We start from the raw sequence: 26,055 nt of genomic DNA on the forward strand, positions 1-26,055 counted from the left end.
TGTGTGTGTGTGCACGCAGTTGTCTTACCATGTGCTAGTTGGCCATCGAATTAGCTATGTGTATAACCTCGTGTCCAGTTGTGCAAACGTCGTGTACATTACGCGCACATGCACCCTCATGTGTTTATTTGCACACTCATGTTTGTGTGCGAGAGAAAAACTATGTGACTGATGTTTCCTCAACTAACAGATGGTTCTAATCTCAGGACAACGCCTCACGTCCTGTCCCTTCCTCTCAGAGATTCACAGGCCTTCGCCTTTGACCCATTTTGGACTAACACAAATATCCTGTATTGGTTCTCCACAATTGTCCATAGACTTACGATTGCTTCACCTCCTTCTGTTGTCCATGTCCAGCTGGAATAGGCCTCCCTGCGTTTGATTAAGAACGCTTTTAGCTTATGAACAAGCCAACTGGTGCTCAGCCTTCTTTCAAACCAAAATCGAAGTGTGAGGAACATGTGGACTATGAAAGGAACAAAGTGTTTCCGTCCGACAGCAAAAATATCTATTTTTTTAATGTGCAGGAATGGAGAAAATAATCTGCGAACCTTGCTGTAGCTCTCAAAATTCTGTATATATATAAAAAAAAAATCATATTTAAAGGGATAGTTCACCCAAAAATTAAAATTCTGTCATCATTTACTCATCGTCATGTCCTTTTAATCCCATAAGGCTTTTGTTCATCTTTTGAACACAAATTAAGTTATTTTTCAGCTACGCAACTACAACTTTGATGCTTCAAAAAGTTCATAAAGAGATCAGAAAATTAATCCATATTAATTGGGCGTTCAGTCAAAAAATCTTCTGAAGAGCCGCAATCACTTTATATGATGAAGAGATTTAATTTAGGCTTTTCACATATAAATATTCATCAACGCACACATCTGATGTGGTAAACGGAAGCTCAAGCATGTTCGCTTGATGTGCAAGGACCAATGAGGTTCATTCTCGTGTTACGCAGACCGTTTGAGCTTCTGCAAGAACCAATGAGCTTTTTGTTCTTGTGTGTCAAACATCTTTCCAAGAAGCATTTGAGAACCTCTTGTCCAACAAAAGACAACATTTAATAAATCAATCAAAGCGTTTCAATCTTCTGTTTATTCAGCTACAGCAAAAGAATTATGCCTATAGGGATTTCCGGGAATGACGTGCGTTATCCTGCGTCTACGGGGCACATATGGAGCTTTTACTACTGATCACAGAGCCGTGCTGCACTGACAAGCTGCGCATATAATAATCGCAGTCCTTGCCAAATCGCGTGCGGTTTCATTATGATTAATTGTATGATAACCGCTAAGCCATGGATCTGACAAAATTCTGTATTTATTTTATTTAAACTGTAATGTCTGTCAAACAACAATATCCCCACACTGTACGATAATTATCAAAGCTGTTTTATAAAAAATAAACATTTGTTAACATTACCATACCATTTTTGTTAGCATGTTTGCTAACCGCCAGGCCACAAATCCCATAGAAATGTATTCATAGATGCCACATTCGACCGCTCCAGACATGTCGATGCGTCCGCCATCTTGGAACGGTTAACATGATGCTGGTCATCACTCACACTAAGAAATCAATGATTTTTCATAGAAAATGTCACAGCATTGTGCAGCCCATGGCTATAAATTCCAGATAAAATGGGATCACCTTTCAGAGGTGAGAATGTGCCGGTTTTGTTTTTATGTATAACTCTAAATTAAATATCCATATGCAGAATTATCACATAAATGATAAACTAAAAGCTGTGAAAGTCATCTGCTAATGTCTATTGCAGATATAGATGTTCATAGTTCATACATCTGAATAACTAGGTTGCACATGAACAGTCAAGATGCTCTCGGGTGTTTATGAAACCAATTTGACCCTTCCAATATGGCGGATGTCTTGCATATTGGAAGCAAACACTAATGAGGCATCTATACATATTGACAAATCCAACAAAATTCTGTATGTTTAATAAGCTGCAGCAATTTCATCAAACAACCATCTTCAGATCCATGCTCATACCGTTTGCCAAAAAAGAGTCATCAAACACAGTTGTTTTTGTTTTATTTGGGCATTGCTTAACCGATAGCAGCCAAGAAGTAAAAACTGGCAAGCTAACGGACAAATTGGTCTGGAGATCTTTCAGATGCATAAAATTGAATCCGGTTTACTTTTCAGCCGCAACCTAGGAAAGACCCAACATAGTCTCTGATCGCATTCTGTCTGGGGAAACTAACAGAACGGCAGTGTCACATTTTGTGCTTTTTCCTCTTAGTAACGTTAGCCTGTTAATATGCCCTTCGCTATGATTTAAAATCACTTAAACTTTGTAAATGAATACCCGCACCATTTTTCCAGAGACAACTTGACGACCTTTAATCAGAAATGCGGTGAGTGTGTGTTTTAAGCGTCTAGGCTGTTGTAGCATGTCAGCAATACTCGTTGTTTAGACTAAGGGGTTGGGTTTACGTACAGTTTTAGGGCACGAGTGTGTTTGGGCTGCTAGGTCGAGAGCCCTTGTTGTGTATTTTGAGATCATTTACGCTGTATAAACACGCTCTAATCTGGCAGATGCACTGGATCACATCCAAGAGCAGTCGGAAGGGATTTTCCTCAAGTTCAGGGTGTGTATGTGAACTCTTTTGCTTTTCTCCGGCTGTGAGAACCTTGTTTATCGTGTGTTCTCTTCTACATTTGTTTGGGTTTCGCACATTGCACATTCGTACAAATTCTGCAGAGTATGTGTATGCCAAAGGGCGTTTGTCTGATAACACCGAAATCCAAGATTCGCCATGACGGGGAACAGACTGTGGACAGCTCTCTCTCTCTCTCTCTCTCTCTCTCTCTCTCTCTCTCTCTCTCTCTCTCTCTCTCTCTCTCTCTCTCTCTCTCTCTCTCTCTCTCTCTCTCTCTCTCTCTCTCTCTCTCTCTCTCTCTCTATCTCTATCTATCTATCTATCTCTCTCTCTCTCTCTCTCTCTCTCTCTATCTCTCTCTCTCTCTCTATCTCTCTCTCTATCTCTCTCTCTCTCTCTCTATCTCTCTCTCTCTCTACCTCTATCTCTATCTCTATCTCTCTCTCTCTCTCTCTTCATCTTCGTCTCACTTAAGCATGTGTGTGTGTGTGTGTGTGTGTGTGTGTGTGTGTGTGTGTGTGTGTGTGTGTGTGTGTGTGTGTGTGTGTGTGTGTGTGTTTGGCAGTTACAGTTGAGCATCTTCTGTTATTGAAACCAGTTGTTTGACACGATTTGACCCAGTCTCTCTACTTTCTGGTTTGACCCACATAGTTGGACTGTGTTATAAACTTGTTTATGTGTGTCCTCGAACAGATGGAGTCTCGGCCGCAGAGACGTCGGCTCTCGAGACGTCTACCCAGCAGGCCTTGCACTACGCTCTGGCTGGAGCCACACAACAAGTCCAGATCCATCGTATTGGAGAAGACGGACAGGTGCAAGTTGTGAGTATATTTATGTAATCCAAAAGGCCAACCCACACGAATATATATATAAATACCGTATTTTCCGGAGTATAAGTCGCTCCAGACTATAAGTCGCATCAGTCAAAAAATGCATCTTGAAGAGGAAAAAAACATATATTAGTCGCACTTGACTATAAGTCGCATTCATTTAGAAATTTATTTCACAAAATCCAAGACCAAGAACAGACATTTAATCTGGAAAGGCAAGTTATTCAGCTGCACAACATCACACAGAACAACAGGCTGAAGGTGTCCGGTATGTTAACGTAACACATTAATAGTTATTCAGCGACACAATAGCATAAAGAACATGTACCTGGGAGGCTGAATAGGCTAAATTAACATTAGCCAGCGAGTCCAACAAGTTACCGGTAAGCAAGTTCACCAAGCTCCCGCGATCTCATCCCACAACACTGAATCCATTGAGTTCTTCCTCGGTGTCGCTTCTGAACAACTCCGCCAACTAGAGCGCCCTCTCGCGGCTGTAGACGGTAATGTTTTCTCTTGGTTCATCTCAGTCAGTATGAATTAATTTTGATATATAAGTCACACCTGACTATAAGTCGCAGGACCAGTCAAACAATGATTTTTTTTTTCCGGAAAATACGGTATATATTAAATATCTACTGTCAAGGTTGCATGGACAACCACCACTTTTCTTCACAAAACACAAATATCTGGCTTAATTCACGCATTTGCAAGACCACACATCTTGTAACGTAATACATGTACACCCGTTCATTTCAAACCCGTGTCAGCTGCGCAGACAAACATATCAACACACTCAAACATCTTTTTGAAAGAAGGTCTGGGTCTCCCTGAACTCTGTGTGCTTGAGTGCAAATACTCTGTGGAAAAGCCAATCCCCTGCAAGCATTTAATGGAGCTTTAGCAGCAGAATTTCCGCTGTGCCCGATCATGCGGCCTCTTTTGAGAACCTAAACATGATCTCTGACTTTCACAGCTGCATGAGGTCATCTCCACCCCTACACACCATCCGAAATATAATCCGCATGCATTGTGACAGCACAATCAAAACTCTGAATACACAATGTACAATCAAGAGAGTTAAATCTGCGGAGGAGTTCTTGGCTTCTGCGGACTCAGAAACGGATCTGTCATCTGTTGTTTGTGTAACATCTCCCTGAACCGAACCATAATAGTTGTACTCTCAGAGGCAACCACTCAATGGTCAGTTTTTGTCAAGCCCTTTGGCTTCTCAAATGTTCAGTCTTTGTCACTCGCACATAATCGATAATTTAAGCCTGTCAGATACGGCAAACAATGACACGCTCTTTTTAGGTTTTGAAGGATCGCTTGTTATAAACTTTCCGAAATTAGACTTTTTAATGCACTTTTTGGGAAAGCAGTGGTGGAAAAAAACTGATTAACAAAACCAATAATATCAAATGTTTGGGAACACATCACATTAATTGTGGAAAAATGCATCGTTTCCATACCGCAATGACGAACTTGCGAGCAACTGATACAATAACTCCAGTAAATATTTTACTGGAAGTCAACAGTCATTTTATCATGATTATTATTAGAAAACATGATTACATTGGGATTGTTAGAAAGTTTGGTGTTTGCCACAGTTGTATAAAATCCAGCACCTAGCCATGCAGTCTGCATTTACAAACATTTGTGGAAAAAATGGGTCGTTCTGAAGAGCTTAATGACTTCAAGCATGGTACTGTGATTGGAAGCCAACTTTGCAATAAGTCAGTTCGTGAAATTTCATCCCTGAGGCTCGCCAAGGATACATGGGTCAAAAACAAAATCTTTATTATTCATTTATTACTTTTTGTGGTAAGGTGAAAATGATTCACTGAATCGAATCGAATTGAGATCTTGCGAATCTGAATCGAATCGGGTCATCTGAATCGATACACGGCCCTATTTGGGATGCACTGGAACAGAGATTCTCGTCCAACATCAAGGCCTGACCTCACAAATGCTCCACTGGATGAATGGGGGAAAAAAAATCCAAAATCTTGTATAAAGCCTTCCCGGAAGAGTGGAAGCTGTAATAGCTCAGCGGCAAAGAGTGGGAACAACTCCATATTAATGTTTATGTATTTACTAAAATGCGATGCGATTAAAGTTCCTGTTGGTGTAATGGTCAGGTGTCTCAAGTCCATATAGTGTGTGTATATGTAAGAAATAAGGTACTCGAGGCTGTGTTGTATCGTGAATAAGTCACGGCTGATGGGCGTTGTTAGGCACAATGCAAAGCGGAGTTCCTGCGACCCCTTCAGCCGTGACTTATTCACGATACACCACTTGCCTCGAGTACCTTATTGCTTTTATAAAGCGGTTACCACACAATACAACTATTAAAGCCGAAAAATATGTATCTATGCAACTTTCATGAAGTAAAATCACTAAAAGCCTTCCTTCCGCTGGAAAAAATAGTCCCTGACTGTAAACAGCAACAGAAGTTACACACATTATTTCGCCAATAGATGGAGTAAACACTGTCTTTATGAGTCAGTCAGTCAGAAGACTTTTACATTGAAAGGACTCAAACTTGTGATCACGGAGAAGGAAGACGAAACTGACAGATGACTACGGGCACGGGAAAACCCCTTAACTGTTAAAAAGACAAGATATCACAACGGACATTCAAACAGATTTTTTTATTATGAATATATAGGACTGACCTGAAGGAAAATGCTATATCTTCTGTAAATGCAGAGACACTCGCTCACTCGATCTCTCACAATACTCTACTATAGCTTCAATGGACAATATCAATGAGAACAAACATGTTTTTATGTTGCTAAGAGCGGTTGCTAGGGGTGTTGTGTAGTGATATATAGAACCGTTGGGTGAAGCGGTCATAGCCGTGTTTTATCGTGAATAAAACACAGCTATTGACCAATCAGAATCAAGGATTGGAACTAACCGTTTTATAAACACACAGTTGAATAATATTGTCACACTTTTAATTGTCAAACATAATTATTTGACAACAGCTTGATCAGATTTGAAATGTCTTTTTTTCGTTCATAGATACCGCAGGGACACCTCCACATCGCTCAGGTGCCACAGGGGGAACAGGTGCAGATCACACAGGACAGCGAGGTACACATCATTCCCTTTAGGTTTCTTGTTTTTCCTTCATCTTCCTCTGAGTCACTCCACTCCTCATTTGTGCTTACTAAATGAAGGTCTCAGGGGGTTGATCCATCAAACCTCAGCACCCATCCATAATTATGTCTTAGCTACCAATTTTTGTATGATCTTTGGCTGAGAAATCTCCCTAAGCCCTGATTTTGAAGGCTCTTGATTTGTACTCAGTGTCCCAGATTTGAACGGGATTATTTAAAGGTATCCGCAAATATGTAAACAATGTATTGATCAAATCCATCCATCATCCTGAGAGGAAGAGAGAAAAAATTGTAGAGCGTTTCCTGTCCTCGTTTACAAAAAAATTGATGATGACCATAGACTTCAGTGCTCATGTTTTTGGTAAATTCCCAGTGATATTGTTTGTTTTTTGAGTCCAGAGCTTAGCAACAGCGTGCCACTTCATCCAACCTCCACTCACAAAGACCGTCTTTGTAATACATTTGGCCCGCCTCATCAAAACCATTTATCTGAGAAAGTTTGTAAAGGAAATGAGCCGTCGTAAGACCATTTCCCTTTATCTAGATATTTGTCAGGTGTGTGTGTTTTAGAGACAGATGGAGAACATGATTGAAACTTTGCTTTGGTGTAATAGTTTTATCACTGATTTTGTGTTTCAGTTTGCAATATTTTCAACCTTGTTACTAAACTTTGGTTCCTTATTTTCTAGATTTAAAAAAAAAAAAAAATTAAATAATAAAAAAGGAATAATTAATCAATATGAAAAAATAGTGTAAAAATTAGCTCACAGTTGGGGCTAGCTAAACTGGGGCCAGATGTTGGTTTATTGTTATTGATAAACTGGATCAAATGTTAATTTTCAATTAATTTCATTTAATTTGTTCATCTTTTTCCTACAATATCTAGGGTAACAGGGTTAAATGGGTGAGCTTGACGAACAATGCAACACTTAGCAAAATCTGGGAAATATTAATAGAGATTATTGTCATCTTCCGGCTCTGGAAAGGGTTCAAATGATTTTAATTTTTGTAATGATGGAAAATCACGTGGTAACAGGGTTACTGAACAGCTAAATACTAAAATTTTGATACTTAAAATTAGTTTTTAATAAAAAAATGAATGTTTAATTACAAATTTACATATAAATTCAAAAATGTGGCATGGCCTATTGAGTTGTTGGGCTCAGTTGAGAAGGATAGACCAAAATGACCATTTTAAGCATGAGGATACACACATTTAATGCTACTTTAGTGCTAGTTAATTTTATGTTAGATACGCTGTATTTAATAATTATCACAACAAAAAGGTGTTATTTGTTCACCCAGAACACGTTTTTATATTGTTTTTCTTTGTAAATATGTACTACACTTACTCCGTTGTGCTCGCATCTTTTACACTGTCACATGCCGTCCTAAAAAAGCCCTAAATGCTTTTGAAAAAAAACATTGGACACTAATTTGTACCTCATTCGATTGCTGAAATTTTAATATGTTTATTTTTTTCCTCTTTTGCAGGGCAACCTACAGATCCACCAAGTGCATGTTGGGCAAGATGGCCAGGTAAATGTAGGTAGCCTTTCCCATTTATTGGTCCGTGTCCATGTGACAGCATCTTCTTGTGTCCTCTCTCGTTCTTTGGTTTGTTCTGAGAATAAAATGTTTGGCACAGTGTGCACTTCCTGGTTCTCAGCTCAGTTCCATCACATCAAAGAGGGTTTTTAGATCAAACAGGGCTAAAAAGCAACAGAGACTTGTGTTGAAATGAGCTCATTTCACACACACAAACAAACTCGACTTCACAATTTTGGATCCATGTTTGTTATCTTCCTTGGGGTGGCGGTGGCTCAATGGGTAACACTGTCGCCTCATAGCAAGAAGGTCCCCGGTTTGAGCCAGGAGTCCTTTCTGTGTAGAGTCTGCATGTTCTCCCCATGTGAGCGTTGGTTTACTCCGGTTTCCCCCCGCAGTCCAAAGACATGCAGGTTAGGTGGATTGGAAATGCCAAATTGGTGTGTGTGAGTGTGAACGTGTTCCAGCACTCTCAGTTGTGTCAGGAAGCCAAATCAAATGTGTGTGTGTGTCAAGCAGACCCTGCAAATGAGCGGGAATTACGCTCGGAAGATGGTTTTTTATCTTCCTTACTAACATGTGACAGCACCTTGTATTGAGAGACTCGTGCGTCCATGAGTCCATTTCAAATCATTTTTTTCATGATTTTCCTTTTTGTAATTCAGTTGTGTTTTTGTCATTTTTATTATATTTATTTTATGTCTGTATAGTTTTTTTCCCAGTTTTAGGTATTTTAGTACATTTTATTAGTATTTTTTGTTTTATTTCAGTGAACATTTATTTAATTTCAACTAACATAAAATATTTTTATGGTTTTAGTTCTATAATAACCCAAATCTTAGCAATCATATAACAACATTTAGCATTGTGGATGAACATAGTCTGCGGAAGCTGCACACTTTTTCTTAAGAAAATTAAATTGTGATCTAGTTGCCGTTTTATCAGCATTTTGTTTCTAGCCATTTTCTCAGCTCTATCGTTTTACACACACTCATGCACCCATAACATACCTCATTATGATGATAGTTTTCATCTGTTCAGTAGCAATGAGAAAATGCCTTGTTTTCCTTTCTTCCAATTATTCCTGGCATATCGCCCATAGTGTAAAAGGAGCCCAGATGATCATAGATATAAGGGGGCATTCAGTCCCCACCGCCAAAGTTTGCACATAGACAAAGTATGTGTGGGCAACATACTTACTAATATGGATAAGACAATGTCTATCTGTGCTTTCACATGAACTCACATAAAAGGAAGAGTGAAAGAAAATGTCATTAAGCCTAAGACAGGCCTGGTCCTTTCTCGTCCTTCACTGTCATTGCTCCTCCTTTTATGCCTCCGAAGCTCCTCCGTGAGAGATACGTTGCCACTCGGCCTAATTGAGATGGTTTCATGGACTAGGGTTTGATATATAGTAATCATAATGGTGTACTATGACTCCAATTTGGATTGGGGTCACAGTTCAGAAGAAGGATTTGAGTCAGGACAAAAACAGTACGGTTAAGCATACAGGACAGTGTCTGTTGTGCATATGGATCACTTTTTAGCGAGGTAACTCATATTTTTTGGCGTTATTTCAGAATTTCTTGGAATTGTTCACCCAAAAAGGAAAATTCTGACATTGTTTATACAGCCTGATGTCTTTCCAAATCTGTATGACTTTCTTCTGTAGTGTTTTTATTTTTTATTTTTTATTTTGGACATTATTGACATCAAACCTGATGCAACTAACAGTAAATATTAGAGAATATTTACTGTTTGTCACACAGAAACTTGGAACATAGTCCACATATCATTTAGGCTTTCATGGCGTTTCAAGAAAAAAAATTATTGCAAGTTTTCTGTAATTTTATGTTTAAATATGCTGATCAAGCTATATTTGCATATATTTTGAAGTAACGAATATGAGTACGAATACGAATACGAATTTGAAGTCAAGAATATTTGTATAGCGCTTTTCACAATACAGATTGTATCAAAGCAGCTTCACAGTATTAAATATTAAATTATTAAAATAATAATAAAACGTCCATGTTTGGTAATGCTAATCAATAGTATTATTCATTGATTAATTAAATTGAATATCCCCAACTGAGCAAGCCAAAGGCAACAGTGGCAAGGAAACGAAAAACTCCATAATATGACCATTGAAAAAACAAAAAACATATTGACATATTTGTTGACATATTCAATGAAAAGACATTATCAGAGGGGATTATGAATATCTCCTTTTGTTACCCTGTAAATCAGAAAATACTACCAATAGCTGTAAAAAAAATTATTTCCGCCCTATTTTTAGGCATACAATGTCATATAAATCAGGCCAAGAAGGATACATCAACAGATCCCTCTGGACAAGATTTTTCTGGCAAAATTCCACTAATTTCTATTGAAAGCCATGAATTACAGACAAAATATGCTTTAAAATCCAGGTATCACACTGTTTAACATCCGAAACTCATTATTGCTTCATCCATCACTGATCATAACATCCAAAACAACACATCAACAGTCCATGATGTCCATCACACAGGTGGAATGACAAAAACTAAATATATCACACCCATAGTAGACGTCACAGCAACATCACGTAACGCTTCGGAAGATGACTGCAGAGTTAGCAGTCGAAACTGTCAAGGTATGACAACAATATTTAAGCCTGTCGTATAAGAAAGAATCTTATGGCCGTGTCTCGCCTTAAAGACAGTCTGTACTGACCATCTCGTAAAAAGAGCAGTGTGAAGTTCCTTACATCCTAAGGGACTCGCCTGGTTAAGAAGAGTATCTGAATTGTATTCAAGTTTTTACATCCCCATCTGCCCGCCATGTCTCTTTGCCGTAAAGGGGAAGAGCCCCTGATTTACAGGCTGTCGGTCTATAACAGCATGCCTTATCATTTAGCCCCCTTCCACTATCTAAAACAAATACACAGTCGGCACATGAAAGTCTTTCATGAGAGAAAGTGAAGGAGTGTTAACGGTGTGTTAAATCAGTCAGCGACCTCTTGGGATGCTCTTATCTGATGCCCCCTCTCCTGCCCTGTGATCTGACCCACACATCTAATAGAGGTACAGATCGAAAGCTAAGGGAAGAGAGGGAAGAGAGCGAAAAGAGGGTGAGAAGTCTGAGGAGATTTAGTTTTTACTTGGTACATTTGGTTAGTTCCACATTGTGCTCGCAAATTCTTCAGACCAGACTTTTGCAGATGTTTATTACTGAAACTTCTCAATCCTTGTGTTTTCTATCAACAAGAGTTCTTTATTTACTTCTACTTCCACAGGGAGATTGTGCACATAGTTGTGGTTCGGTACGGTGCTGCAAGACACTACCTTGACCAGTTTAGAAGTAGGAAGGGAGAGATTTAGCTCCTTTTGGTGCATTACTTGATGTTCAGATTGTGAAGCCACTTCGGTGCTGAATTATTCAGGAGCTTTCTGCGAGCACAATAGATATATGCACAGCGCTGTAGCAGTGTGGTTGTATCTCAGTAGCTCGTGAGTCTATAGTCTCACAGAGGCTATTTGCAACCAAGAACCCCTTAATTTGGAGAGGAACGGTCTGCCTATGTAAAGTGAGCAACCAAAACAAAAAGTGATGTGAAGGGCAAGTATGGCAACCCATACTTGGAATTTGTCCTCATCCAAGTTAAATGCATTGATCATTTTAACAGTTTTATACAAGAAATGTTTCGTTTTTGCACTGTACACTTTTTTTTTTGGTATGCACCGAGCACTTTTGTATTTTTATGGTCTCTGAAAAAAGGCTGAATGATTAAAAATGCTTTTTTTCATTAAAATGTAACATTTTTAAACATAAAATGCACATAAATAGCATTTAAACTGCATAGTTTAGGCATAGCTACGCATAGTTTAAGATTTTGACTCCAAATTAGATTTGGAAATGTGTATCTTGGTACCTTGAAGCAATTCTGTGTCCCTGCTAGCTGATAAAAATGTAGCACCAAATTAAAGTCAGGCCTGAAAGAGTCTGAAGTTGACATGTCGGGCCTCTCAAGCAAACAGAGCAATGTTTTGAAAGAAACCTTAATTTACCTATAGACTTTTAACACTATTTGCACATCTGACAGTGTGCACTGCAAATTCAGACTGCACCAGAAACAGACCCAGTAAAGACTTATTCTAAGTCTGCAAATTCAAACAAATTTAAAAAGAGTAAAGGAAAGACTACTGTGATCTGTTTCAAATCTGCTTTCTTGGATTTGTTGTTTTATTGAATTTGGACAAGACAAAAATGAGCTCAGGAGTTTAAATATCATTCACAAAGCTGCATCTGTGTGTTCAATTGATGTAACTTTTTCCCTCTGTAAAATGTGTGTATATTTATATTGGTACGTATGCAATTATGCCCATTTACAATCCAGAACTTCAAGTTTCCTCTATCTCAGTATTGAAACCAGATGTGTGCAGAGCTCACATCCATTAAGTACCTGCTGTAGGATCTAAAGTCTGTAGGATTCAAGGTTGTTGTCACAACCTTGGGGCTTTATTCCCAATTCAGACTCCTAAATGAATTTACCCTTTTTACCTCCATTGGAACAATGTTTTCCCCCAAGATATAAAACAAAATATGTTAAATAAAATGGTCCAAGGCTTTTTGCGATCCCAGTGATCTTTGTGTCCTAATGGAGGGGATTGTATTTCAATGCATTGTTGATGCTCTTGCCTGTCTTGGGTCGTGATAGTGGAGTTCTGGAAGCTAATGTGGTCATGGCAGGGATACAAAGGTCTTCTCGCAAATATTCACCAGAAAATCCTTTGGTAATATAATGGAGAGAAGTTCTCATGGAGCTGATGCAAGATTTGTTGTCGGTGGACACTGGTATGTACACAAGTCACTTGCCTTTCCTCATTAACGCTTGTGACACAAGGAATCGTCTTTGTGAGCATTTCACCTTTTGTTTCACCGCTAGCTGGATGCAATGAAAACGTCTGATGAACAAGAGGCAATAAAATCATCAAGTCATCATAATTTATGTTGTTCTGAGATGCTTTCCATTGGAAACATTGAAAACGTTGAGGAAAAACACAAGTTTTGGAGGCGGGACTGGACTGTGCGTCTCCTCACAGAGGTTGATCCAAGGTCAGATATTTCACAAGTTAGCAACACATGGAGTGATTCACCATAGCCTGTCAATTCAGCAGTTTAATTAGAAACATAATGAATACGACACACACACACACACACACAAAAAGACGTGACACTTTGACACCAACACTAAAGCAAGCATTATTTCTTTGTTCCCAAGAACAAGTTTTGCAGCTCGGCTTATCTGCATGTCGTTAAATTTGTTGTAAAATTGTTATTTATGTGATTCCGTCTGCTCTTTGAATCAGGAATCTTATAGATCTGTGTCTGTCGTATGAATTGTGCAGAGTCTGTTTAATCCCTTTCTTTGGATACACTGTAAAAGATTGCTTTGGCAAGAGGAGTAGTATCTCAATCTGCCACAGGGGTCATATTTAAGGTTGTTGTTAGTGATTTAGGGAGTATTAGGATTTGAAGCTATCTAAAATTGCAGTTTAAGTTGGTTGTCAACCAATCCGGCCATGGAAGTCATACTTGTACAATGTTATACAATGAGGCTCATTTTTGAATCTCTAATTTGAACCATTAGTAACAGGAGAGAAACTGTAAAACAATACCTTCTTTCCTAGCTTTCCTTCATGCGTCTGTTTTTGCCTCCTTTTTTCTGAGTGTCCTGTCTTCCAAGCTTCTATCTGAGCATCCTTTGTTTCTTCCAAGTCTGGTTTCTTCCTAGCTTTACTTCTTCCTTCCAAATTTCCTTACCTCCATTTTAAGCTATCGTCCAAGATCCCTGACCTCCCTTCCTTCTAAGCTTCCTCATCTTTCTACTGATCTCCCTTTCTGCCCTCCAAGCTTCCCTCCCTCTGAGTTACTTTTCTGCTGGCTGAGATTTCTTCGGAGCATCCTTCATTTTGAGCTTCCTCCCAATCTTCCTTGCCTTCCTTTCTTCAAAGTTTCCTTCCTTTCCTACTGAGCTTCCTTCCCTGAAAGCTTCTTGAGTTTCCTTCAGAGCATCCTTCCTTCCAGTTCCCAAACTTCCTAATCTTCCTTTCCGAACCTTATTTCTGCCCTCCAAGCTTCCTGCCCTTTTCTGCCTTCTGAGATTCCCTCATTCCTTTCAAGCTTTCTTCGAAACGTCCGTCCTTTTTACCTTCTAAGCTGATCTCCCTTCTTGCCCTTCCTTCCCAATGAGCTTCTTTTTTGCCTCATTAGTTTCCTTCCAAGCATCCCCCGTTTTGAGCTTCCTTCCAAACATTATTACTTTCCTTTCAAACTTCCTAATCTTCCTTCTAAACTTTGTTCTTGCCCTTGAATCTTCTTCCTGCCCCAAGCTTCCTTGCCCTGAGTTTCATTCCAAATATCTTTCCTTTTGAGCGTCCCTTCAAACTAACTTGGTGATGATGACTAAGCTAAACCCTACATTTCTTCAACATCACTAATATCATAACACGTGCGGAGGTCTAGATTGACCACAATCAGTGGCCTTGTGATTTTCAAATGAAGCAGATGGAATAGCATTATGAACATTTGATGATGACTTGAGCTAAACCCTGCACTGTTCCAACACTAGTGATGTAATGCGATGTTTAATTATTTGGAACTGCATATCCATTAGAAATTATATCTGCTTCCAGGCTCAAGGCTATGTTAACTTTGTGCGGATACAATACGATTGATAATGGCAGCCCTCCAAATTTGAATTTTTTAATTTATGAAATAAAAAGACAATTTGATGTTTAAGAAGACATTAGTTATAACACCATCCACACAAGCCTAATGCTGTATCTTATAAGACTGTCTTGTTTGTGTGGAGACTTTTTCATAATGTTGCAAATACGTTCTCATGTAACAGGAATTAGTCTTTGAGCTCAGATGACTGCAGATATCCTCATTCGATAGTGTTCATTGTTGGGGTAAAATAAACAAATTTCGGATACAAATTTAGACTTATCTTTTAATGTACAACTGTTTTTTTTATTATTATTAAGTTCATTTGTCGGTCTGTGGGAGGTTTTGCAGCGGAATTGATGTAGGACTCTCAGATGGTTTGAGGAGTTCACTCAGTTTGTCCAACGTCCTGTCGGCCGTCTTTCTTTCTGTCTGTCTGTCTCTCTCTCTCAGAACAGTTAGGCCGTCACATCTGTCCTGGCTTAGGTCTGGCCCGCTCCAGATGCAAGTTGTTGGAATCATGTAGAAATTGGGCGGAAGTGTTTACCTTTCCAGAGAGACTTTTTTTCTCTCGTCATACTGACAACTCTTGAGGGTATGAGGGAACTGTACATGTTGCTGGGAAGCTCACCTCTTTCACAACACCGTTTATTGAACTGTGCAAAAAAAGAAATCAAATTTCTTCTTCCAAAATTGTTTGCGACCTGCATATCTAGTCGTAAAGAAGCATCCAGTTTTCATCAAGCTTAATGTCAGAGCTTAACCAATTTCATACTCTTTTCATGATTTTGAATGTCTTTATCATTTAAAGCTAGTTGAGATTCGTATGCACAGAAGACAACACTGGAAAGCCAATAAAGAAAAATGGAGCTTGGGAGCAATGGCATGTTTGCACAGTTGGTTGTTATGTATCGAAGAGGTCCCAAACGAAATGTTTTTTGCATTAAGCTGCTGTTGTTTTGTTCCTCGTTGTCTTTGCTCCAGTTCCTCAATGTGTTTGCTGTCCTACTCTGCTGCTGAAAGCATTACTACTTTAGAGAAAGATTTATTCTGGGTCCTTTTTTTCCTGTTTGCTTTTAGTCCCATCAACCCAAGCTGACAGCAGATCCTGACTTGGTCTGCCAATTTTTAAACCCTTTGTTTGGCAGCTCGCCTGTATAGAGATAGCAGATTTGAAGTTTGGCTGTTTTTGAAAGAAACAAGGCTGGGCACAAGGGTTGGTTAGCTCATGAAGACCCTTGAGAAAAGGGCATTATCTATTTCAGTTGCAAATACCTTTTAATGTGAATTTAATCCAGTCATTAACGAGAAGACAAACAAATGCGGTGCTCAACATTAACTTTTGTCCGAGACAAGTGGATTTTTACCAGCACATTTGCAAATGTGACATCAAAAGCTGTTCAATAAACAACATACATAGTTAGTCACTAATTGTGTAAGTCAGTATTGTATCCAATTAATTTTAACACAACTGACTGTTTTTGCTCTATTTAGCCAACAAAATTGTTTCCAAATAAAGCCATAGCAGAACAGCTGCAACTCCGAGCAACACAAAGTGGTATTTAGTTAAGTGATTCAGTGTTTTTGAACGAATCGGGTGAGTCAATGATTCAATGATCCATTCATAAAGACAGTAACTTGCTTCATTCTTGAATGAATCAGCCGTTTGAACAAATCGGATGAGTGAATGATTCAATGACCCATTCATAAAGACAGTAACTTGCTTCATTATTGAACGAATCAGCCGTTTAAACGAATCGGATGAGTGAATGACTCAATAACTAAACCTACTGGCAGTTTAGTTTCCTATTTAGAAGTATCATTGTATATTTGCCACCATTTCATATTTTAGTTTATTTAAGAATTACGTAAAACATTAATCTCATAACATTATTTATGCAGTTGTCATTTTTCAGTTTAAATACATTCATGCCACCTCTGAGCTGTATTAAACAGTGTGTGAAAGCCACTTTAGATGCAGCTTCAGTGTTGCTTCTGCTGTGGAAAGATGGATTTCATTTGATTGGCCTTATAGTGTCTTATTATTCTAATTGAATTTATTGAACAAATAAAAAAAAATTGACATGAAAGACGACACATGCATTAATAAGTAATAAGAAAAAATGCCCTGGAAATCACTTAAAGGGGGGAAATATCACAAATATGCTATGTAAGAGCTGATAGAACACTGATGAGAATATCGCTTCAGAATAAATTACATACATTTACACGCACAAAAATGAAATATTTATATCTGGACAAGCCAATGACCGATTTACTTACTCGGAGAAGCCAATGACCGATTTCAAGCCCTGAACTGGCTTGGTTATTTACTCTGTTTCCTCTGAGAGTTTTATTTACTCACTAATGACATACAGAACACAGATAACTAATGTCTCAAACGAGCCCTTTCATTCCTGTCAAAGTCAGCAGACCTCATGCGAACACACCGGTTTAACTCGGAATACACGTTGTGACATCATGACAGTTTTTTCCTTTGGATTTTACCTTTTTCTGGCCAAGATTAGTGACACATAAGCCTCATAAACAAATTCGCCTGTAGTAACTGTTGGATGACTTCAAGAGCCAAAGTGTGCGTCTCCAATGTGATGTGTGTTTTGAATTAGCTTTACTTTATTTGATTGTTTTGGAACCACGTTCTCATGCTCTCCCGATCAGCGGTGGAGTGGAGATCGTCTTGAGAACAGTTGTGAGGCCGGAAGTCAACCGATGAGAACGAGCTTTCATTGCTACACGATTGCAGACGTTCTCCCAGCATCATAAAATTCTCATTGTGTTAAGTCGCACAGCTGAGCATACAAACAATCCTCACTTGCAGTTTTAAAATTCCTGCTGTTGTAGTCGTGTTTGCTTTGACAAGTATTATTCAATGGATAAATCCCCAAAACGCACTTTTTAATGTGGAAAAAGTGCATTTCCTTCTTTTATGAGGCCTGACGGATGGTTTCAAAATGGCAGATGAATTCTCAGCGAGCGGTGAACTTTATTTTGATTGTTTTTATGATTGTCTGCATGAAAAAGTATCCAAGTTGGTGCCTCATGTGTGTGTCTTTGCAGTTTTCTGGTTCAGATAAGTGATGGAAGTTTAAAAAGATGTCCCTCAGCTGTGAATTACTCTTGTTCCCAATAACTTTATCTCTGTACTTACTTGTGCATGTGTTTGTGTTTAAGACCTGCTGGGCCATCCTTCAGTTGTTCTCATGCTATTCTTTGTTTACCAGAGTATATGGGTTAATGACATACAAGAATATCCACCATAAAAAAAATCTTTAAAACACATGCAAATAGGAAAGAAAAATGTAGTCTAATTTCTTAGAAATTAACTTTTGTTTTCATGTTGGTTTAATATGGTTTTGAAACACTTTTATACCATTTTCAACTCTAAAAATGTACTGTTGTGTAGCAATCAAGGAGAAAGTAATGACATATTTTCCTTACATCTTGAATACATGTGAGTGTACACATCATTATATCCCAGAACATTTTCAAATGTATTTTCAAGCTAAAAAGTATATATTATCTTTTTAAAACAGCATACATTGTTAATTCACAAAAAACATTAAGATTTTTGGCCACATTTACAACCTGAGCTAACCTGGTATTTTCATAAAAAATGTTTTTGAATATTTTTCCCATTTTCAAATGTTAATTAGTAGTGAAACAGGTTTTTTTTCTTCAAAGAAATAATAACTACTTATTCTTCTCTAGAATTTCATTCTTTTAATGAGGCTTTTTCTTAATTATGACAAGAGAGTTGTATCACCCTGAAGTTTTTGCCTTTTTCACCAAAATTATCAAAATTAATTTTAATTTAGAAATTAAAAGCATGCTCAACATAGAAGAGTTGTATCAAGTCAATTTATGTATGAAATCCATTTTTTTATGTATTTTTGAATTATGTTTTATCCTGTTTGAACCAACCCAACATTATTTCTTAATTATTTCCACATGATTTGACTGGCAGCATCAAAAAAGGAGTCATTGTGGCAAAATTGGCATCCTTCCTCCATGCCATTGGAGACAGGGTGGGCACCGCATGGGTTTTCTATGAACTCAAAGCATGCCACTGACTCATGACTTCAAAGTCAACGTCTGCACTTGAAACTGGGGTAGGGGCAGAGACGAACTGGATCTGAAATAGGGGTTATTGTGGGATTTTTGTGCAGTGAAGCAGATTTTCTTTCTCCTAATTGAGAGTGCATGGCAGTTCTGTTCCCACTTGGGGAGACTCAGATTTGATTGTTTATGCCTACACTGGCGCTGATGTCGACAAGATGAACCGTAGAGGTGTCACCGTGTGGAGTCGCAGAAGAATTGTAATGATTAACGATTAGTGTTTAGTCTGAAGTTCACGTTTCATTTAAATTCTATCCCGGATGGCGGATTTTGAATGCATGTGGAAACGGTCAACTGCTGCAATGGAGAAATTACTGACTCCGAGTTCAGGTTGGAGACCAGCACCAGTAATTGAAAAGAAGTCAGAGGATCCAAAACCATGGTGACCACATCAAAGCGCATTTAGTGGTCAGATGATGTGTAATCAATGATGTGTTTGAGCTTGCTTTGTGGCAATCAAACACAATGTGCGATCATGCAAGTGTTTTTGCTTGCATGTGCCTGTTTTGCGATGAGTTGGCACCGGATGGAGATGTGTTTGTGAGAGCACAGCTGGAGCCTGGGCCTTCCACCGGACTGTTATGATGAGCGCTTGAATGTGTCACACATGGCAGAATCAGTTTCACATGCAAAAGCAATTTTTTTGGGTAATGTAGTAAATCCCTGGCCTGATTTGAATTTGGTTTGCACCACCACTTACTTAAATGCCAGATCCTAGAAATCTTGAAACTTCAGACTTGGCAAACAAGCAAAAGCATTCAAGCTGTTGTTCAGTTTTATATTGTAGTTACATAGTTTTGCACTGTTTAATCCTGAAACAGCAAGTAGACAATTGTTTAAAGATTTGCAAAGAAACAAAATACATGCTGACAATCCTTTGAACAGATTAAGATAATTTCCTCCTTTGGATTATGTCCGAATTGCTGTACTGATAAACAAAAAAAACTTACTTCTAGTCTTCTTAAAGTGCTCCTATTATGCTTTTTAACAAAGTTTTAAAGATCGAAGTGAACGACAAAATAAAGGTATTGTCTCCCAAAATTAGAAATCGATTCTGAACAGCCGAAACAAGTCGTCAGCGATTCCAGTCCCACTACCATAACTTATCTACAAATGTTTGTTACAAATTTGCATAATGCCAGATATGGTCTTCATTGGTATTCACTGCCACAAACAACATCTACTTTGACCCACCATCAGATACTGTAGTTGTAGCTGAGACCTGAAGTGTTTGGTTTGTGTTGTCGAGAAGACACAGTTTTCTGTGCTGTGAAAACAAATCCACTTTGTATGAACTTCGAAAGGATGAGGACTCGCGCTAAAATTGATACGGTAAAACCGACGTGAAAGGATGAGGACTCACGCTGACATTGATATGGTAAAACCGGCACGAAAGGGTGAGAACTCGCACTAAAATTGATATGGTAAAACCGGCGCGAAAGGATGAGGACTCGTGCTGAAATTGATATGGTAAAACCAACGCGAAAGGATGAGAACTCGCGCTGACATTGATATGGTAAAACCGGCGCGAAAGGGTGAGAACTCGCACTAAAATTGATATGGTAAAACCGGCGCGAAAGGATGAGGACTCGCGTTGAAATTTATATGGTAAAACCGACGCGACAGGATGAGGACTCGCGCTGAAATTGATATGGTAAAACCGGCGCGAAAGGATGAGAACTCGTGCTGAAATTGATATGGTAAAACCGGCGCGAAAGGATGAGGACTCGCGTTGAAATTGATATGGTAAAACAACGCGAAAGGATGAGGACTCGCGTGAAATTGATATGGTAAAACCGACGCGACAGGATGAGGACTCGCGCTGAAATTGATATGGTAAAACGACGCGAAAGGATGAGGACTCGTGCTGAAATTGATATGGTAAAACCGACGCGAAAGGATGAGGATTTGCGCTGAAATTGATATGGTAAAACCGACGCGAAAGGATGAGGACTTGCGCTAAAATTGATATGGTAAAACCGACGCGAAAGGATGAGAACTCGCGCTGAAATTGATATGGTAAAACCGGCGCGAAAGGATGAGAACTCATGCTGAAATTGATAAGGTAAAACCGGCGCGAAAGGATGAGGACTCGCGTTGAAATTGATATGGTAAAACGACGCGAAAGGATGTGGACTCGCGTGAAATTGATATGGTAAAACCAACGCGACAGGATGAGGACTCGCGCTGAAATTGATATGGTAAAACGACGCGAAAGGATGAGGACTCGTGCTGAAATTGATATGGTAAAACCGACGCGAAAGGATGAGGACTCGCGCTGAAATTGATATGGTAAAACCGACATGAAAGGATGAGGACTCGCGCTGAAATTGATATGGTAAAACCGACATGAAAGGATGAGGACTCGCGCTGAAATTGATATGGTAAAACCGACGCGACAGGATGAGGATTCGCGCTGAAATTGATATGGTAAAACGACGCGAAAGGATGAGAACTCGCGCTGAAATTGATATGGTAAAACGACGTGAAAACTTACTTCTAGTCTTCTTAAAGTGCTCCTATTATGCTTTTTAACAAAGTTTTAAAGATCGAAGTGAACGACAAAATAAAGGTATTGTCTCCCAAAATTAGAAATCGATATGAAATTGATATGGTAAAACCGACGCGAAAGGATGAGGATTTGTGCTGAAATTGATATGGTAAAACGACGTGAAAGGATGAGAACTCGCGCTGAAATTGATATGGTAAAACCGACGCGAAAGGATGAGGATTTGCGCTGAAATTGATATGGTAAAACTGACGCGAAAGGATAAGGATTCGCGCTGGAGTTGATACGGTAAAATTGACAACACAGGATGAGGACTCACGCTGGTATTTATTTGGTAAAACCGACACCATCGTTACTGTTCGTATCACTGTTAAATGCTAAAATTTTTAAATGGTAATTACCATTTTATTTCCGACCCGTTCTGTAAGCGCAGACCAAACACTTCAGAATCCCAGCAGATGTAGTACGTTAGCCGGATGTTGTTGGCTTGTTGTTGGCCTATTGTAAATACTTAGTACTGGACTTCCTACTCATTTGACATGCTGTTTGCACACTGTATGCACGTTTGGACATCTGAACTTCCTGACAATGTGAAAAGAAAAGCGTGAAAACAGGTGCTCATTATTGTGGTTTACTGGCAGGCAGTTGCATAAACTATAGAATAAGTGGAACCATTAGCAGATTAAAATGTAAACTGTGAACATTTTAATTTTGTTTAAACAATGAGGTGATTGATATGCTAAATTAAGTTAGAAAAGAACAATCAACAAGGACTGAAAGGAAGAAATTGGTAATAGTTTTAGAAAGGAAAGCACAATGATTCATTTGCATAATGGATTGCAGCATACATAATTAAATTTCCATATAAAAAACAGAATATCATTTTGAGACCTTCCACTTCCAAGAAAATAACATTTTAAGGGAAATGTTTTATCCTAGCAGCAGTGTTGGAGAATAACTAACTAGAAGTGATATTTTTTTTCTAAAAATTAATATTACTGTCATAATACACCCACTCTATTCCAAACCCATATGACTTACAATCAGAAAACTCTGCAAAATATTTCAGTTTTGTGTAGCTATTACTGTAACTAGATATTTTTAACAAAAAAAGGTTTGTAAGTCAACATGTTCCACAAAGCATCATAATCCAGACATAATTTTTTTTAGAAATGCTGGATACATGTTTAATTTGATATTTGTATATGTATGTTTTAAAATGTTAGAAACAGGAAGAATGTTATTAAGAATAAATTAGGAAAAGTCATGGGAATTTCTATAATGAATTAGATATTTTTACAAAAAACAAAAATGATGTAAGTCATCACCTGCAGCACTTCATATATGCTTATGAAATACATGTTTTAAAAAGTTTTTGAGTATTTTTTAAAAACTTTTTTATTCAAGTTTTTATAATTGCATATATTTGTAATTTTAGTACTTATTTTCCATTAGTTGACAAGGCAACATTTCTAATCAAATGTTGTTGTTTTTTAAGTTTCTCATCTAATACTTTTATTTTACTTCAGCTTCATTTCAGTTACCGAAAATGTTTTTTAATAGTTTTGGTTAACAAAACTGATGCATCTTTTAGATAAAAAGTAACCGCAAACACAGTATGATTAGCTCCATGAAATTTAAACGCTATTCTGCTGACTGTGATTGATTTCTTTTTTAACTCAGCTGGTTGTTTTCGATTCTTCATATGACAGATATTTTTGTTGGTAATTTAGAGAACAGCCTGCAGTAAACTGGCGTCTGATTCCAGTTTGACGGCCACACAATTCACATATTAGACAACAAAAGTCACTTAGGAATGAATCTTACTACAACTATTAAGCCATGTTGGGAACATTAAAGGAGAACTCCGGTCAATTTTAACATTGAGCACATTTTTTGGGTAAATTTGGAGTGGGTTTAGTTACCTATGATCACGCGCGTGAACTCGACAATCGACTACTTTGGACTTCGACCGAAAACAGGATGTAAATACAGGTATTTGCGCTGGCTGATATAACATCATTTTTATTCATATCTTTCACATCTACTGCAGTCAGATTCACTCGTGTTCACTCTGAAGGAATCATCTAACATGGCTGGGCACTTGTAATGACACATCAAGGATGATAAGAGAAATAAAAGCAGGTTTAAAACTTGCCCCATTGAAGTCAACAGGGTGCAAATTTTAAAAAGAGGATAACACAGTGTAGGCAACACCGATTTTTGTTGTTGTTCTCTGTATTGACAGCACTCCAAATTTACAAAAAAATGAGCTCAATGTTAAAATTGACCGGAGTTCTCCTTTAAGCAGTGTGTTTTTGTCTAAAGCACTGGTGATCGCGTTCCAACTGACAATAAACATTTAAGATAGTTTTACCTAGTAGTTTCCCACAGTGCTAATGTTTCTCTTTTTTCCTTTCTCCAGGTGCTAAGAGGACCGCAGCTCATCGCTGTGGCGTCGAGCGATGGGGCCGGCGGGGTCGACGCATCGCCTCTCCAGGGTAACGATATTCAGGTGCAATACGTCCAGCTGGGAACGGTGACCGACCACACCGGCGCAGTACAAGTGAGATGAGCCAAAACACACACAAACACAGCATACCATAGTAACGTTATCTGTGGCGTGGCGTATAACCATTTTATTTCAGGGAGAAATGTTTTCTGTCACAAAACGACCACCAATGTTGCACGGGTGTTGCGATGAATGTCTGATCTGTGGTGGGCGGCAGTTCTGTTCAAACACCGCAGGGTGGCGTAGTGGCCGACATGTGTGATCTATACATTTCAAGTCTTTAACTCGCTCTTTCACAATGTGTTCTTTGAAGAAATCGCACCAGTGATCTTAACCTGCTCCCCGCTCTCACTTTCGGCTAATCAGCAACCCACATCAGTTCGTTTTTCCTCGGAATAACAAATAGCCTCAAGTTGTCCTTTTCCTCCCTGTCTATTTTCTCATTTTTATCCCCGTTTCCATCTTACGCTCTGCATCAAGCTCTCGACATGCTCAAGCCCTCCTTGATGTGTTTTGCACTTTTTACTCTAATCACTTCCCTATGATGCCTTTACCGCGTTTCAGAGCCGCTATATGGCGTGCGCACATATTCAAACACATTTAGAGGTTTGACAGTCATTACAGGTCACCACATTTCCCCAGCTTCTCTCACGTGTTTGGTTCATGTGAGGCTTCAAGCTAGGGTTGAGGAGCACAGGCACAATTTGACTTGCATACTTTCACATCTGCTTTTATGTTTCTTTCTTTAGAGAAACAAACAGTTTTAAATCTGAAACAAAGAACAATCGGTGAATAATCGAAATTAGTGACACAAATATTGGTTGGCCAAGACTTTTTGCTTGGTAAGATTGCCTGGTCTGTCAGCCGTCACGTCACCTCTGCTAATCCCGCCTCTTTGCCAATTTTTTCGGATATCTGGGTGTGACCGCCTAATTTGGGCTTCAAAAATGCTCTTCAGAAACCTCACGGACCTCTACGTCCATATTTTTTTACAGTCTATGTTTGAGACGCTTTGCTTGCTAATGATACGTATTATCCGCGGAACTGGTACTAGTATTTGATTTTGCAAATAGTTTGTTTCAGAAAATAAAAGTGTCAACACAATGTAACGTACTTGCTCTGGCACTAGTTTTGGATGAAGAGATGTGCTTGTTATTGTCATTTGTTACCATCGTACAAGCAGAATGTGGCGATTGGTCGGTGTGGTATTTCTCCCGCCCCTCTTCCACTGTGATTGGACGACTGGGTAAAAAAGTGACAGTGATACCCAAAGTTGAACATTCTTCAACTCTTCTTAAAAAACATGCAGAGCGCTCAATCGTGAAATAGACACTCGGCGACTCGTCACGCTGCTGCCGTTTGCTCCCATTGAAAACAATTGGAAAATACACTTGCTTTGGGGAAAAAAAAGCTTTTTTTGGTGGACACACGGCCTAAGAGACAAAATGTATGTCTAAAACAACAACAACAACAAAAAAAACGATGTAAAAAGGAACGCTGAGAACAGACTCTTACATAAAAAAAAAATCGTTCCTAAACACTCCTCAGACACAACGCCACTGGCACGCAACCCCCACTATGGCTTTTGTGAGTGAGAGAATGTGAGCTATTTGGTAACAGGAACGAGGACAAGGCTTTTACCACAGTTGCCCTTTAAAGTGGTTAGGCTGGTACAACTAAAACCTCTCTAGACGGAGACCTTTGGGCGCTTATGGTTTAAATATTCTTAAAGGGCATTTCCTGCATAAAGTCAGTACTTTTCTTCTATTTTGCTTTGCTAACACTCTTTCCTGGTCTCGTTGTGCATGATTCATCAGCACACGTTATTTCAAAAGAAATGAAATCTTTCATTAAAATGTAACACCTTGCTCCGCCTCTGAAACGACTCTCCTTTACAGATGACATCACCAAGACCTCTTCTTTTTCAGCCCCTCCCCCTTTCTGCGCTGTGCTGTAAACAAAGCCCAAACAAAAACAAATGTTCCCCTTCCTCTCTTTGAAGTACATTCTTTCATCAGATGTGCTGTAAGTGGGCCAAATTTGTTGT

At 38.8% G+C, this 26,055-nt stretch overlaps 1 protein-coding gene across 2 annotated transcripts in view; it reads left to right on the forward strand.

Moving 5' to 3' along the window:
• banp (BTG3 associated nuclear protein) overlaps positions 1-26,055 on the forward strand; it is a 45,911-nt gene that overhangs the window by 14,745 nt on the left and 5,111 nt on the right. The window contains exons 9-12 of one of the 2 annotated variants that reach the window (XM_079603594.1): positions 3,324-3,451; positions 6,491-6,562; positions 8,083-8,133; positions 23,922-24,062. In XM_079603594.1, the coding sequence (XP_079459720.1) occupies positions 3,324-3,451; positions 6,491-6,562; positions 8,083-8,133; positions 23,922-24,062 (392 nt within the window). The remainder of the gene's footprint in view (positions 1-3,323; positions 3,452-6,490; positions 6,563-8,082; positions 8,134-23,921; positions 24,063-26,055) is intronic. The other variant, XM_079603595.1, reaches the window with a different exon arrangement.

Source organism: Phoxinus phoxinus, assembly GCF_949152265.1.
Source record: "Phoxinus phoxinus genome assembly, chromosome: 25".
NCBI lineage: Eukaryota > Metazoa > Chordata > Actinopteri > Cypriniformes > Leuciscidae > Phoxinus > Phoxinus phoxinus.